At 41.0% G+C, this 16,623-nt stretch overlaps 1 protein-coding gene across 1 annotated transcript; it reads right to left on the bottom strand.

Moving 5' to 3' along the window:
• LOC125883766 (phosphatidylcholine:ceramide cholinephosphotransferase 2-like) lies at positions 1-13,957 on the bottom strand. The gene is made up of 7 exons (XM_049568312.1): positions 13,814-13,957; positions 7,669-8,560; positions 6,545-6,662; positions 6,401-6,458; positions 4,334-4,429; positions 3,610-3,776; positions 1-3,494 (listed from the first exon to the last, which is right to left on the bottom strand). Exons 2-7 carry the CDS (start codon positions 8,199-8,201, stop codon positions 3,321-3,323), a joined length of 1,146 nt encoding a protein of 381 aa, XP_049424269.1. The 5' UTR covers positions 8,202-8,560; positions 13,814-13,957; the 3' UTR covers positions 1-3,320.
• Positions 13,958-16,623: the final 2,666 nt, after the last annotated feature.

The following is a 16,623-nucleotide window of genomic DNA, read 5'->3' on the forward strand; positions in this document are numbered from 1 at the left end:
ATCATGACTGAAAAGAAATCTTTTATTATCAAAGCAACCGTCTGATTGTGACATTTTCTTCAAGTCAACTTTTTAATGAACTTTTAATAAACATGGAACATCAGGAAACACTCATCAGTAACTTTTATGGAACTTTATGGAACATTGATCTTCATTAATCCGACTTTAATTCAGCAGCAGTTTCAGGGAGTTTTGGTGGAAGATGTTTCACAGATTCATTTCACACACAAAAATAAAATAAAGAAAGACGTAAAATTAAGACCACGGTTAAAAAAATGTGTCGCATATTTTGACTTGAAAACATCAATAACTGAGCACAGAAAGAAATTTACAATACTCATTAAATATAACCATGACCTCACACTGATGAGGACCCAACTGGAGTTAGCGTTTTCAATGTTAACTTGAGCTACTAGACGTTAGCTAGCAACCGTCTGGCTAATGTTGCCTTTATGTGGAACTCATGAGTTCGTGGTTACGAGCGAAGTGGGAAGTCATATACACAAATAACTTGAGAATACTGCAGCTGGGCATCAGCAGCATGGATGCCACCAAGGCTAACAATTTAGCGAGCGGGTAACGTAATGCAGCAAACGTAAAGTCGTAATGACGGAGGCAAACGATGAGGCCACTAGAAATACCAGCGTGTCCTCAGACAAGTTATAAAATTACAAAGAACTCTATACAACTAAACTCACAAAACGTTAACTTAATATCCTCCGAAAAATTGAACTTCTGTGGCCTCCACCGTCTGAAAATGTCAGCAAACTTGGAGCTTTAAGAAAACTTCCGCTAAGGAGGTCGTCAGTACCGCAGTGAGGAGCGGACTCGTTAACACTGTAAACACGACCCCATCTGAAGGCAGCATATCTCACAAACTGCGCTCTTAGAATTTTTAATATCAATACCTATAAAACATTTTGTCGGGACATTTACCTTTCATGGATGCAAACTTTTTTTTCGTGGTTAGCATGTGGCTATCTGCACCCAGTTTAGTCAGTGATCACTCTCAAGGCTAGAGTTTGCTCTGATAAGTTGTTAGCAATTTAGCTTGTGTCCTAAACCTTTGGCTAGCTTACAAGCCGAACAGTCAGAAAGTTAATATTTACACATGCGGTCTCATTTTTCTTTGTTACGAGATCGTACATTTAACTTTTACGGAATGTCATATCTTAAAAAGTTTTTTTGGTTGTAATGCAACAAAAGCGTTGCTAACTGAAGCCGATTCAATGACACAAACCTTCACTTCCAAAACATCGAAGACCCAACTAACGTTAGTCTTTAGAAGGTTAAGTAGCGATTAGTTTAGCTTTGGTCAAACATTTTAGCAAAATGCAAAGTTTAGCCAAATTAGCCTTTAAAAAAAATTCTTCTTTTTTTGGCACTGGCATTGAAATCCAGATTGTTTCTGTAGTAGTATCTTTTTTTGTTTTGTTTTTTTTGCGGTATCTAGACCTAATCCGAAGACAAGAAAACGAAGATATAACTACTAATTTCCTGTTTTCCTCTCACTCTAATGAGTGCTAGCTAGTAGAAGCTAGCCAGCAAAGCACACAGTGGCTAACTACTAAGCTCACTCTGAAAATAAAAAATAAAAAAAATCTGTGTTGGGAGGTGGTACAGTTACCTTTCATTAAGTTACCCTTAAAAATGTTAAGTCACTAGCAATTAATCTAATGTTCCCACTCTCTAGCTAGCTTATGAACCAGACAGACAGAAATATTTTCACTATTTCAACATGTAGTCTAATTTTTCTTTTGCTAGGAGATCTAACAGTTGTGGTTTGTGGATATTTTGGATGTTTTTAGTTCAGTTCCATTACTGTAAAAACAACTGTTTATGATAATGCGCTAAAGTGTGGCTAACTGCAACCAATTCAGTGACGCAAGCATTCACTTCCAAAATAATTTAGCCCGAACTGATGTTAGTCTTAAAAAGATTAGTTAATGAGCAGTTTAGCTTTGGTCAAACATTTTAGCTAATTTATTAACCACAAATAAATAATTGACTGCCACAGAAATAAGTCATAAAACCCGGAAATGAGTTAGCATGTTAGCATGTTAGCACTCACTGTTCCCTCGTCTCAAAGTCGGTGTGTTTTTGGTTACATGTCTGAAATAAGGTCTGTGGTTGCTAACAAGTGGCTCAATGAGACTACAGAATGTCATCACAACAATTGGCTTCTTGTGTCAAATAAAAAACGTAAAAGTATCTTTTCTTTTTTGGTACTGGCACTGAAATTCAGGGTTGGTCTTCATATTAGTATCAGACATTTTTGGGTGAGAAAACAATGAGATAACTCTTCATTTTCTGCTGTTTTGCTGCCCAAACTTCTTCATGTTAGCACGCTGAGCTTCTCAGGTGATTCTGCAGGACTCGCTGAAACAGTCAAAAAAGTAAACCAGAGTTTTATCACCATGTTTTATTCTGTTTCTGCAAAACTGGAAGTTCTCCTGGGAGATATTCTACTGTGAATCAGGATGATTCGGCTCTAATCTGCCTCCTAGTGGAAATATTTCTTAACACAGGCAGGTGTGTGAATGATAACACTGGTGTCACAGCTGCTTGTCCACATAGACACACTCCCAGACAGCTTCTAGGTTGGTAGTTTAGTTATACTGGCACGTTTGGAAACTTTTATGGCACCTAGAACCTTAAATTAGATCAAACAGTGTCGTGAATGGATCAAAAATAATGTGCTTCAGACACAAAGAAGCACGGCGAGGAAACGTCCAATGAAAGCCAGAATAAAACTGTATCATAAAGTGTTTTTACTGGAACGCTCAAACACTTTAACGCGCTGCAAACATCGACATCATGTCAGTGAAAACGCCGAAGCCTTGCCTCGTAACCTGCTGCGAACAACTCAAGAAACACCAGCAAACAGAAAAATCAAGTAGCAGAGAAATCTGATGTTTCCAAAGATCTGATGGAGGACGGCGAGTAAGAAGCATCCGAAACTAATTGTCAAACGTCTTGTGACTTTAAGTCGACAGTACGTCTTCATACCTCCTCTGTATGTTCACACACCTGTGTCTGAACTCGTCGGTTTAGTTTCTGGAGGAGGATGAACTGCATCGTTACAGATTTGGGGATTAAACTTGCCGATAATAAATACCAGGCGCTGACGACAATGTAAACGTGATGTCCTCCTGTCAGTGTCTTCCTCCGTACGCAGGAGAGAGCAGGAAATACTGCCTCTAATAAATAAACCCATGTTAAACATCCTCTCATCCAGGAGTCAGGATAGATACTGTTTCAGCTCAGGTTGATTGTCTTCCCTCCCCCGACCTCTGTCCTCCGTCCTCCCCCACCTGTCCTCACTCGTCCCTGCCGCCCTCCACCATCCTGTACCGCTGTCTGCAGGAGGACGGCAGCGCCACCGGCCACGCGAACACGATGGGAACTGTCGTCTGAACATTCTTCTCCAGGAAGTTAAAGACGGGGTTCCACCACGTCCTCGACAGGTAGTTGTTCGGAGCCTGACGCAGCGCCTGAACAGAAACACACATTTATAAAACTGCTGTAAGTTTAAACAGAGAAGTTAAATACTGAGTGTGAGTGTGTGTGTGTGTGTGTGTGTGTGTGTGAGCGAGTGTGTGCACCTACATGTGTGTTGGCCATGGTGTGGTACCACCAGAAGATCCTGGTGGTGGCGAAGTATCCGATCACCACGTCGATGCTGTAGTGCTCGTGAGCGATGAGGATGCAGATGACTCCTGAGGCGCTGAGCAACCAGCAGAACCAGTGATACCACCACATCCACCGAGGGGAGTCTGGACACACAGAACACACACATTAACGTAGCCCCTGTAGTGTTTAAGCTTATTTCTACCATCTCTTTTAAATCCTATTTTATTTTGCTTTGTGTGTCCTCTGTGTCTAACACCTGTTGTACAGCATGCTTGTTGGTGAAAGGTGGCGTATAGTTGAAAAAAAGATGTGACGAGAATGAAGATAAAATTTTACGAGAAAAAGTCACATTACAAATGACAAGATATATATTTACACACACTATATATATGTGTGCATATATGTGTGTGTGTGTGTTATTCTAACATTATTGACAGGATCTCAGAATTTTTTTTATTTGTCAGATTTTCAATTGTCAAAACAGATTCAGAGAAAAAAAACTGAGAAGTTGAACTTTACAATAAATATTTTTAATTGTTTTCCTGTTTTGTGAGTTTGAAATGTCTTAATAATTAATCATCAATGTGGTATTCATCAATCAAACGCTGTAACTGAACCAATAATTCCAGTTATCAAAAACAAATCAGCAGCAGTGGGCGACAAACTGAAACAGACGGAGATGAGAAGTGTGTGTACTCACACTCTTTGATGAAGAGGTAGGACAGTGTGCACATGACGGTGTGACCGCTGTACAGGAAGTCACCACACATCAGGTGAGATCCGGTCAGAGACAAACCTGAGTGCCACAAACAAACAAACAAACAAACAGACAAAGACAGTGAGCTGGACGTTCAGTTAAAACCAAAAAAAAAAAACAACAAACGTTTTTCTGTATTTCCCACCAACATGTCTTAGTTTTAAGAAAGTTAACTAGCAGAGGAGGTCGCTGTGGTGTGACTTCATTTTAAAACATTTTATCTTGAAATCTTGAAATGAAATATTTCTACTTTAAACAATAGTCCTTTTTAGATAGGAACTGTGCAAATTTGCAGGAAAGCCCAATCAGTGTTTTTTCAGCATTGGCAGTATAAAAACAAAATGGCAGCAAAATGCCGCCTACCTACTTTTGTTTATACAGAATGCGCCTTTTTCGGGGCAATGGGGGGCGTGAGCAAGTAACAAAACGTGTAGCTCAGCGTGTGACGTAAACAGTGACGTGGGAGGGAAGCCGCGGCTGGTCAGTCCTTCGGTGATTCTCTCGTAAGTAGGCCCGTCCTTCACCGTCCCCGTCATCTGACGGTTAATGGCCTCTTCGTTTGCGAGGACAAGGAGGGCGCGCAATTCCTTGTCTCCCCAGTTGCTCATCTTTACAGTGTCTGTCAGGTTTGTGTTTCCCTCTTGCTACTAGCTGCTCGCTAATTCCTGCTATCAGCTGTTTCCTGTTTATCCACCGCCAGTGGCTCACACATGTGGCATCATCAACAGCTCCTCCCACAAGTCATCAACAGCTCCTCCCACAAGTCATCAACAGCTCCTCCCACAAGTCATCAACAGCTCCTCCCACAAGTCATCAACAGCTCCTCCCACAAGTCATCAACAGCCCCTCCCACAAGTCATCAACAGCTCCTCCTGTTGCAGAAGGCCGCCTCGGTCTGTTTAAACTAAAAGGGTTCCACCAATATGTCTACCCTACGAGGAGGAAAATTGGGCACCTTGGATCAACTCACCAATCCAGCTCTGTGTGTCTAAACGCTCGCAGCTTGCCGGCAAAACGGCCCAACATTCACTGAAGATCTGGCAGTGTGAAAGGGGCTGTAGATTTAGTTGTTTCCTGACAGAAGCACTCACGACACATGATGCGTTCAAGGACTGTTGACATGTGGTTATCCAACAATAATTTCTGTTTTTATAGTTGCTAGTTGTGAGAAGTGGCTTTTTTTTTTAACAACATGCTGTTCAAACCTGTCCGCAGTTTCCGGGGTTCAAAAGGTTTTTAAAACAGATACAAAATACAAAAAAATGCTAATAAACAAAAAAACAAGTGCTTAAAAGATATGATGTGCCTACATGAGGTTTCTATCTGTCGCAGTGACAAAAATATAATCTGATCATCAAATATAATCCATTCAGATACATTTAAGTTTGTGATTTAAAAGGAGGCTTAACCATCAAATAACATTAATGTCAATGGAGTCAAAAAACAAAGTAGCAGCTACTGAGATCTGTTAGCTTTTGCTAGGCTATGTACTTTTATGCTAAGCTAGCTACATTTAGCAGATGTTTAGCTGTTTTTTTTCCTTTCCCCCATCATGAGTTGATTGAATAAGAGAAACAAACTGTCATCAGAGTGGATTATTTTTAATTTATTAACACTAAACTGAACTTTAGCGTTAGCTTCAGGTTAGCCACAGCTATCTCAAAAGCTAGGTGTCACTTGATCTCACTTTATCCATTCGCTTAGCAGCCAAACTTCACACACTGTGTTTCTGGCTATTAATGAATATTTTTATTTACAGACAACAAATAATAGAACATTATATTTCCAACATTAAGGTCTATATTTTGTTTTTAAATGCTGCGTGAAGAAATACTAAGTCTTTTTTTTCTCGTCAAATTTAAATACACTGAGTCTAAAATATAATTTCACACACACCATATGTACATTTTTATTTTTCGGACATAGATGTGTTTAGCCGCAGTGTCCTCACTGATCCTGACAGCCAATCAGAGAGCTGCTGCTTTAATGCTATAAAACATTGTGTGTTACCTCCTCCTGAGATCAGCCTCAAAATCCTCCAGATTTTCCCCGTGGAGTCGTTGTACAGCTGCACAGAGACGACCACACATTTACTGGTGATGTAATACAACAGGTAAACGTGCAGTGACTGTGAGGACACAGTGTGTATCGTACCTTCGGAGCGCAGACCATGTGTTTTCCAGGCACTGGCAGGGTGGTGATGTACATGGTGACGCAGCGATACATGTAGAGCGTCCCGATGAGGAAGAAACAGCGGCGGCCCACGATGGCTCTGCACAGACACAGCACTTACTTCAGTTAGAATTTTAGTCATTGGTGCATTAATGTGTTCATCAGTTTCATGCTGCAGCAGGTGGAGCTCATTTTAACGACTTCATAAACTGCAGGACAGATTCATCTACAGTAACATTTGTTAATTTTGATTATGCTTTCTGTAAATATTCTGAATCTGTAAAGCAACTAACGTTTGTAATAAATGAGATGCAGTGAACATGTTGGCTTCATATGGAAACACAAGCAGTTGCTACAGTTGATCTACACTTTGCTGGAGAAGCGTTGATAAATCCAACAGGCTGAGCAGCACAAACAGACCTCGGGAGTTGTTGTGATGGTCGACTTTCTCGCACATGCCTCGTGACTGGAACCGTAATGAGCATGTGCGAAAAGTTTTCAGAGGGACTGCATATTGAAAGTTTACATGACAACGGAGACGGTGCTGTTTCCAAAAAAACTGCAACCCGTTTGGAACCGGTTTTAAAACGCTGCTTTTTTTCAGGCCCCAAAACGCTGCTGTCGAGTAAACGCTCAGCCAGAACACAACTTAAATTTACCACTTTCGGTTGAACTCATTGTATAAACGAGCCCTTAGAACAACAAAAACATGGGAACATTGTCGAGGTTGGAAAATACCTGAGTTTCCCTTTAAGGATTTGCTTTTCTTATCATTAAATCCCTAAATTTCTCTTTTGATACGATACTAAATATAATATTTGGGGGCTGGTTGGACAAAGAAAGTTCTTTAAAAGGCATCGTCTTGGCCTTTACTGTTTGCTGACCTCCGACAGACTTCACAATAACTTCTGATTGATAGAAATAAAATCAATAATAGATTAATTGTAGTTGCAGCCCAACAATAACCCACGAACGTCACTTCATGATTCCAACCCCTGGACCTGAAACCTCTTTCTAAACAGACCTCGGCTTTCTGTCGTCCCTAAACCACCCTGTACTGCGAGTTCTTCTTCTGGTACTACAAACACAGCAGCTGCAGATCGTACTTGTGTTTGAGGAAGATCCACTGGACGAGCCAGAGTCCGACCAGGATCAGTCCGTTGACCTCGGTGACGGTGAAGGCCCAGGGAACTCGGTCCACGTAGTCGAAGAACTTGTCGGGCAGCGGCGGGCTCACCGACTTGTCCGGCACCCGCTCGTGGACAATGGTGATGACGACGGTGGTGAAGACGAGGTTGAACAGGGCGTAGAGGAACGCCACACCTGTCTTCCACCACTCCTTGGGGAGGCGGTTGGCACGCTCCTCGGGCACGGTGATCTTGACATAGTCGCAGTGTCGCCTCAGTCCGCTGCTCAGGGAGTGGATCAGCTGGTTCTGTTTCAACAGGCTGCTCAGTTTGCTGCACTCCTGCTTCTTCTTGCCGTCGTGGGCGTCGGTGGCGTTTGGTGCTAAGGAGGCGTGGCGTGGCGGGTTACCGTTGGCAACCCTCGGAGGTGTGTTAGGATCCGTTGTGGTCACGTTAACTTCCACATGGGGGCAGATGTCGTCATCGCCCTGGATCAGTTCTGACGCTGCCATCAGTCGGTTGGCTGGATCCTCTGGCCAATAAGGAGGAGTTTCTCTGATTCACCAACCAATTACAGGCTTTGTAATGAGTCAGCTGACCAATAAAAATGAGCTGAACTAGACGACCAAAGCTTCAGTGTCTCTGGAGGTTTGAATTTCATAAATACTCCTTCATGAGGTGTCGACTGCTCTGACTCAGCGATCAATAACAGGAATCAGTTTTCCAGCAGCAGAGTCTCGTTGGTCAGGCGGTGATCATAAGTCCAGGATCACTGATTGGCAGATCAATGACCTGATCAATATGAGGAGGTACACTGGTGAGGTCACACAGAAGGGAGGTGATTGGTCGATCACGGGGATTCAGCACAAACCTGAAAAAACAACAGATAAAACTTTTACTTCTCAGCAAACAAGTCACAATATATTTAGACTGTTTTCTTGTTGTTGACTTTTAATTTTCTTGTTTTTGACTTTTTATTTTTGACATTTTATTTTCTTGTTTTTGACTTTTTGTTTTCTTGTTTTTGACTTTGTTTCTGACTTTTAATTTTCTTGTTTATGACTTTTGTTTTTGACTTTTTGTTTCTGACTTTTTTATTTTTAACTTTTTATTTTTGACTTTTTGTTTTCTTGTTTTTGACATTTTTGTTTTTGACTTTTTATTTTCTTGTTTTTGATATTTTTGTTTTTGACTTTTTATTTTCTTGTTTTTGACTTTTTTTTTTTTTAACTTTTCTTCTTTCTTTCTTCTTGATCCAACCTGACTCAGTCACTCTGTAACCTGGTTCTGTAAATTGCTGCATTTTCAGCAGCAGCAGTTTTGTTTTCATCGTATTCATCTGTCACTAAATTTAACAAATTCACAATGAAGTTCTGAACTGAGCGACGGCTGCGACCCAGACTGCTGAAGTCTGCTGCTGCAGCTGTGTGCAGGAATTTCCTTTATCTCTGCAGCTGATCGAGTTCAGGCAGGTTAGTGACCTGCTTCTCACACACACACACACACACACACACACACACACACACACACACACACACAAAACTTGACTGTTTGACTGTAAGTAACCTGAGGGAGGCACTCCCTATAAAACAGACACACCCACCAACACACACACACACACACACACACACATCCTGTTAATGTGACAGCGGCTGACACACACGTGACTTCTGAGCAGAAACAAGTCAGACAGCATCGACGCTGTCATCAAACAGGAAGCCGAATGTGTTCTCACCATCAGCTGATCTGACAATATGTGACTGATCTGAATTGAATTTCCCCTCAGAGGGATTAATAAAGTATATAAAATAAAATAAATAAATAATTTACCCTTAAAAACAAAAAGCTGAATTCAGAGGCAACAAAAAGTTTGGTAGTGACAGAATATCTGTTCAGTGACGAGGAGATTTTCTAAACTCAGGTAAACCTGTTAAAAACAGGTGATTGGCTCTTTTTCCTCTGCAACAGACCAGAGCAGAGGACGTGTCTCTGCAGCTGAATATACTGTGCTGTGTCACAATCAAGGTCACAGACCCGTTCCTTAGCGTCCCCATGTTTGGTCCCCCCTCTGTTGGGGTACCTAGCACACAGATCTGGTACTAAAAGGTGGAGCTAGAAACCCTGCAGTCTGATTGGTCAGTAGAGGACGCTCACTCTGGTTTTATGTAACCTCTGTTCATACATCAGTAAACTACAACTATAAAATGAAAGAGAAAAAAATAACTTCATTCACTGGGCCGACTGCCGGCAACTTTTAAGGTGGAACGTTAACTTGTAATGTTACTCAATGCATGAGTTGATGACGTGAATCCATCAGCACACCTTAAATTTCACTGTGACAACTTTGACCATCACTTTAGTTTTTATATGACACACACTTTTAGTAATGACTTTAAAAATATAGATTCATTTGGAGCGGATTATGTGAAGGTCATATATTCTAATCCTCACTTCCTGTGGGCTACAGCAACACTAAACCCCTGAGCTTGCCTGAGAAGGACTAAATGCACAAAGCTGCTATTTTGAAATATCCCATGGAGAGAGACTCTCACTGCAGCCTGTTCTATTTTGTTGTGAAAATGTGGGCGTGCAGCCTCGTTCTGTGGACGATAAACCAGGTGCAGACTTCCATCTGTGTCACCGCTGATGAGACAGGAGCAATGAGGCTAAAAACAGAGTTCAAATGAGGTTTTTCCAAACAACTTTTTATGTCGGGGCTTCAGGACACTTGGATCACTGCGGACGAGCAGTATGGAGATATTTTGTGGTTTCAATGATGTGTTTTTGGACGTTTGAATCTGGGGCGCCGTCAGCCTCCATTAGGTGGAGTTGTGTTGCTACCTCCTCTCCCCTTGGATCTCCGCAAGTGATGTGAGGACTCTAAAACTTCACCTGAGCCTCCCTCGGCATATGGGTGAGTAGATAATGGCTGAATATTCAGTCTTTAACTTGAGGTGTTTGTGAAACCGTCCCTTGGTCTCTTACTGAGACTCAAACGGTGGAGTAAAACCTTCCTGACGGCATCGATGATGCGTTCAGTGTGTAAACAGAGTTAAACTGTGAGTCAGTGTGAGTCTCTCCCTCCTGTGAAATACCTCCTCCGCCTGCTGCCTCCCAACAACATTTCACACACTGTCCACATGTGTGTGTGTTAAACCTCCTGCACAAACACACACACACATTTTAAAATCACTTTCTGTTCATCACGGAAACAACCTGCAGCTTCAAACTCGGGCAGGATGATTCTGACGAATGAGAACAATCTGTGTTATAATTAAACTCCATCACTCACATAATGCAAACGCATTTTAAAGACGGACATCTTTCTGCTCTGATTCAGTTTGCAGCTGCGGCGATTAATCCATTAGTCGTCATTAGGGGTGCATGATATTGGATTTTTGCTGATATCTGACATGCTGATATATAACAACTTACTTGGCCGATAACCGACATCGATATACATCAACTTTTCCCACCTAATTTTAGTGATCATCAAGTCTCTTCTGTAGAGAACAAAAATCATGTTGGCCGATTCTGAGAGCTCATGACGTTTAGGCCCGAAAATCTTTTTATTTTCATTACAGCAGCAGCAGGTGACATTTTATTGACGTCAGAACTTGGACTCACTGATCCATTGATTATCAGAGTCGCAGCTGACAACTAATCAATTAATGTCTGCAGCTTCGTCACAGTGTCAGAGCTGCATTTCTCTGTCGACCGTCCTCTGCCTGCCTCTGATGTCACATCCTGTTTACCACCAAACACAATAACTGAGACATTAAGTGTAACGAGGTTAAGACCATGTGGATCACATTTCCCCCAAATCAGAGCTGATTCACCAGCACAGGACAGACGGGACAGAGAGTTACAGAGCTGCAGCCAACAGACTCTTCCTTCTGTCTGACCGAGAGTTAAAGTAAAATAACCGTCTTCATCCTCCGAATATTCATTTAGTCTTTATTTTAGATTCAGTATCACAGAGCTCAGGCTGACGTCTTCAGATAGTTTGACTTGTTTCATCATCATCATCCCCAAACTCAGAGATATTTAATCTAAAACTGTCATCTGTGTTGTTTTGTTGTTGATCACTAAACATGATGTGCTGTTCTTATTCTAACTTCTGACTTCTAAAATGATTTAAAAGAGAAGTGGCCAACATTCGGTCCTTTTGCCTGATAAATAATAAATCTATAATCCCAGTATCAATCAGTCATCAATAGCTGCTGATTGACTCGACTGATTGTGTCAGCAATTAACAAAACAAAAGTACTGAAAATAAACTTCTTTAACATTAAATAAAAACAGAAAAGGACAGAACTCCTCATGGACCAACAAAGAACGACTTTGATTAATTTGATTAGTATGGGAGGAGCATAAAGGTGCTGACACACCAAACCGACATCAAAGAACTAGCGGCGATAAAAGCCAACTGTTGCGTCGTCTACGTCACCTCACGTCGCCCTGTGTCAGTTGCATTTGAACACACTACACGGACTACATCCGACGGCCAAGTAGCACGTACGTTCTGCGCCTGCGTGAGAGAGAGCGGAGTGAGAGAGTGGTACATCCTGTCAGCCGAGGGGTTTCCTATCTGTGCAGCCGAGCACCGCAGCACCTCCACGGACTATTACATCCAGACGGTCCCGGTGTTTCCTCCGCAGGCTCCACTTCACTCAGCTGCCCGATAAACCCGCTGCTTCTTCCCACTTTAACCTGAATAACAAACCAGGGCTCGGTGCTCCAGTTGGATCCAAACGGAGAGCCGGGGCTAGCTCAGAGACTAGCGGAGGCTAACTGGCTGTGCTTCCCTCTGGTCATGCTGCGGCTAACGCTCCGCTAGCCGCTCCCAGCTAGCTCCAGTTTGTTATTCAGGTTAAAGTGTGAAGAAGCAGCGGGTCTGTGGGGCAGCTGAGTGAAGTGGAGCCTGAGGAGGAAGCACCGGTTAGCCCCGGTTTCACTACAGGCAGATTCACTCGCTACAGGGGCGAGGAAATAAAACCTGAACAGCCAATCAGAGTGATCTCTCTCACCGACAAGCTCCGCCGCCGATTCAACATGCTCAATCGCCTGAAAAGCCGCCGACGCCAAAGTGCTGACGGTGCGGGACACACCGCAAAAACTAGGGCGACAGACGCTCACCGACGGCCGACCGTCGGCTTGGAGTGTCAGGGCCTTCAGTGAGCTGCTGTTGGCCTCTCTCCTCTCCTGCACAATGTTTTTAACCTGTTAAATCCGTACTGTAATTTATTTTATACACCTGCATGTGCAAGTGAATAAAGTAATATAAAGTATGTGAATATATAAATATCTGCTTTATGCTCCCATGTTTAACACTGATTCATAAAACATTTAAAAAGTGTATTATGCTCCGATGTTTGACACTAATGTGTTTTTAAAAATTTTAAAAAGCGTATTTTTCTTGTTGCTCTTTATATCCGTATTTATATTTATATTTACAGTTACCACATACTTTTACTAGAGTTTTTAGTGAATTATTTATCTTTAAAGTGCTCAACAAGTATTAGATAAACTTAGTTTCTGCAGGTTCAGACATGTTTACTAATTCAGTTAAACCTAAAATATGGTAACAATCAATACTTACCAGTATAGATTAGACAAGTGTATAAAGACATTAAAATGAGCTCCATCTTCACCAGCTGTAATATCAGAGTGATGAACACAGTGATAATCATAACACAATATTATTTATTATTCTGTATAATAACTTTTTACTTTCATTATTTTTAGTAACTTTAGTTCTAACACTACTGATCTGTGCTTTTACCTGACAGCAGGACTGTATGATGTAACAGATTACTTCTGCACTGTGGTACTGTTACTGTTACTCCTGTACTTTTACTCAGAAGCTGCAGTAAATGTTTCTGCGCCATTTTCCATCTAATAAATCGATTAATCGACACACGCCTACTCAGAGTTGACTTCACAGCTTCAATGACCGCTCGTTAGTTTCAGGTCTCGTCCTTCATTTTGTCACGAGCAGCTCGACACGAACAGGAACTGAGCACACACACACACACACCTGTGTGACGGTGTCTCTGTCTGACCTCACACAGGTGTAAACTGACCGACGGTCGGTCCGTTCTGTGGATAAAAACAAACTCACCTCTTTAGACTGAAGAGTTTCACGTCTCCGGGTCACAGCTGGTCACTTTATCGTCTCCACAAAACTTCTCCTCCTCCTTCTCCTCCTTCACCTCGCGCGTCCTCCTCATTTACTGTGAGCGCGCCCGTCACCGCGGCCTCTTCCGGGGACGCGCCCTGCTGACTCACCTCCGGAGCTGACGGAAATGACTCACCTGAGCTCGGTGACACTCGGTAGTTTCCGTGTGATGGAGGAGAAAAGAGTTCTGGTTTCATCAGAGAAAAACAGAAAGAGTTGTAAATGGAAGATGATTGTAATTAAGATCACTAAAAATACAAATGTCCAAGTTATATTGTTTAATTTATTGAGATATTTTAATCTAATTTAATTTAATTTAACATAATTTTACTTATTCAATTTTATAAATCAAATAAAATTGAACTTTTGACTTTTAAGATAAAATTTCAAAATGAAGTTTAAAAGTTTAAAAAAGTAAAAAAAAAAACAAAGAAAAGAAAGTTTTTTACTTAAATACAAGTAAATATTCTGCATTCAAATTCCAACTTAAAAGTAGGAAAGTAAAAAAAAAAAAAAAAGTCTATTATTAATACAACAGAGACACGGAGCCAGTAGAATCAGTCGTTAGCTTGACTGACACTGAGGGGACGTAGAGACAGTCAGAATGAGACAGTTAAAGGAAGTGAAGGGACGTCTGAGGACGACATGTCCGCTCTGTTTGAGGGCAGGTCTGCACAGCAAATGTAAGTGTGAGCCCAGGGGAGGAGCTAGCTACGTTAGCTAGCTTGATGGGTGAAGCTTTTTTGAGTGACTTTTAAAAAGAGTACAAAATAACATTTCAGTTTACGACACTTTCATTTGTGTCTTCAAGAACGTTAATATTTTGATGACGGTGGTAACTTGAGGTTCATTAGAATATTTACTTGTAGACTGATGTATAAACGAGGGTTTACTGGTGACAGGCGAACATGAGAGAAACAATATATTCAGAAAGTAATGCAGATGTTTTTGGCGGTGACTCAAACATTTCTTGGCGGATGCAAGTTCACTGAGGGAGTTTGGGACGTGATTATAAATGCTCCCTGGGTTTGTTATTTCTTCGCTCAGTGACTGACAAAAAAAAGAAGCAAAACCAAACACGTACATAACAACTTTAGATTCAGACACCACAGCTGACAGATGAGTTTCACTGTACGTGAATATCTGCTCACAAATCTTTGTGTTTTTATTCCACTCGCTTATAAAAAATAAAAACATCTGTGTCACATGTTAGTTCCCACTGTCAGGTCCTGATGCAGAACATCAGAGCATGTTTGGAGAGAAGAGAACCCCCTGATGATGATGATGATGATGATGATGGAGAGGAAGTAAACTGCAGAGGAAGTCTGGTCTGATGGTGGTTGTAGTTCTGGGCTTTGTCCACCAGAGGGAGCTGTTCATGTACCGGCAAACACTTTGAACACCTCAAACACACTGCTGTACTGACTCTACACACACACACACACACACACACACACTCATGTACACACTCTCTGCATCCTGGCGGCTTGTCTTACACTGAGAAGGTTTGATCCCTCCTGACCTCAGCTGCTCAGACACACCTATAGATTTATTGATCCATTGATTGTAAAACTGAGTTTTAATGAGGTCAGGAAGAAAAACAATACAGGAACACTGAATCCACACTGTGCTGTCAAACATTACAGACACATCCAATGATATCTTTTTACTTGTTAAAGTAGACAGACAGACAGACAGACAGACAGACGACAGGATGTGTAAGAGAAGAAGAAGCCGGTAACAACATGGAGAAATCTACATCCAGAGCTGTGACTTTTTGGACGGACCAAATGTACAGAGCTGTAAAGTTGTCCACCATGGTAGCAGTTAGCTGCTAGCTAACCGTAGCTAACTTGTTTGTCCATTGTTTGGTCTGTGACGTAATAGGTCAACAGGAAAAAGGTCCAATACTAACAAGCTGAAAGGGGCATATCTCCACCTATCGTAGAGGAGTCGCACATACTTGGCTCAATAAATGGATTCCCCTCCCGTGCTTGTATACTGGGACAAGGACAGTAGGCCAGTTAGATGTCCTCGTCCAGCTGGGACTGTAGCCTGTTACCATGGAAACGTTTAACTAAATATTCTGAAAATTAATTTTTTTTGCACTTTATTTGAAGTTGGATATTTTACTAAAAACTCAAATTTTCCGAACTATAAATAATAAAATTAAAAAGAATAAAGAATAAATGAATAATATACAGAAAGTACTGATTTAAGTAAAGGAGCTGAATATTTCCTGCAACACTGCACAATACAAAGTGAAAAAGGCTAAAAATAAAGAATAAAAAATAAAAAGAATAAAAAATAAATAAATAAAAGTACTTCAAAATAAAGAATGAATACAAATAAAATAATACATAAAAATATAATAATGTTCTAACTCATGTAAAGGATCTGAATATTTCTTCCAAAAGAAGAAAATAAAACATAAAAGAGTTAAAAAGATTAAATAAAAAATAGAATAAAAGTACTTAGAAAGGTACTTGAAAATACAAAGTAACATGAAGAAAATAATAAATAAAGGAATAAATAAAAAATATGTAAACAATCTGAATATTTCTTCCACCACAGTACAGTACAAAGTAAACAACAACAACAAAAAAAAAAAAAAAAAAAATCCATCAAATAAACATAAAACACAATCTTCACCCAGTCAAAGCAAATTAAAATGGAGACGTTTTTCAGATGTCTCATTACGGTGGAGTCTTGTTCTGTGATTTTAAAATGGGAGGTGTTTGACCTTTGACCTC

Source organism: Epinephelus fuscoguttatus, linkage group LG23 (assembly GCF_011397635.1).
Source record: "Epinephelus fuscoguttatus linkage group LG23, E.fuscoguttatus.final_Chr_v1".
Classification (NCBI taxonomy): domain Eukaryota; kingdom Metazoa; phylum Chordata; class Actinopteri; order Perciformes; family Serranidae; genus Epinephelus; species Epinephelus fuscoguttatus.

Excerpts from the sequence above, each read along its gene's own strand:
- LOC125883766 (XM_049568312.1), bottom strand. The coding sequence starts at position 8,201 with ATGGCAGCGTCAGAACTGATCCAGGGCGATGACGACATCTGCCCCCAT. Across the intron at positions 6,459-6,544 it reads ACATGGTCTGCGCTCCGAAG|CTGTACAACGACTCCACGGG; the intron begins GTACGATACACA and ends GTCTCTGTGCAG. Across the intron at positions 3,777-4,333 it reads CTACCTCTTCATCAAAGAGT|ACTCCCCTCGGTGGATGTGG; the intron begins GTGAGTACACAC and ends CTGTGTGTCCAG.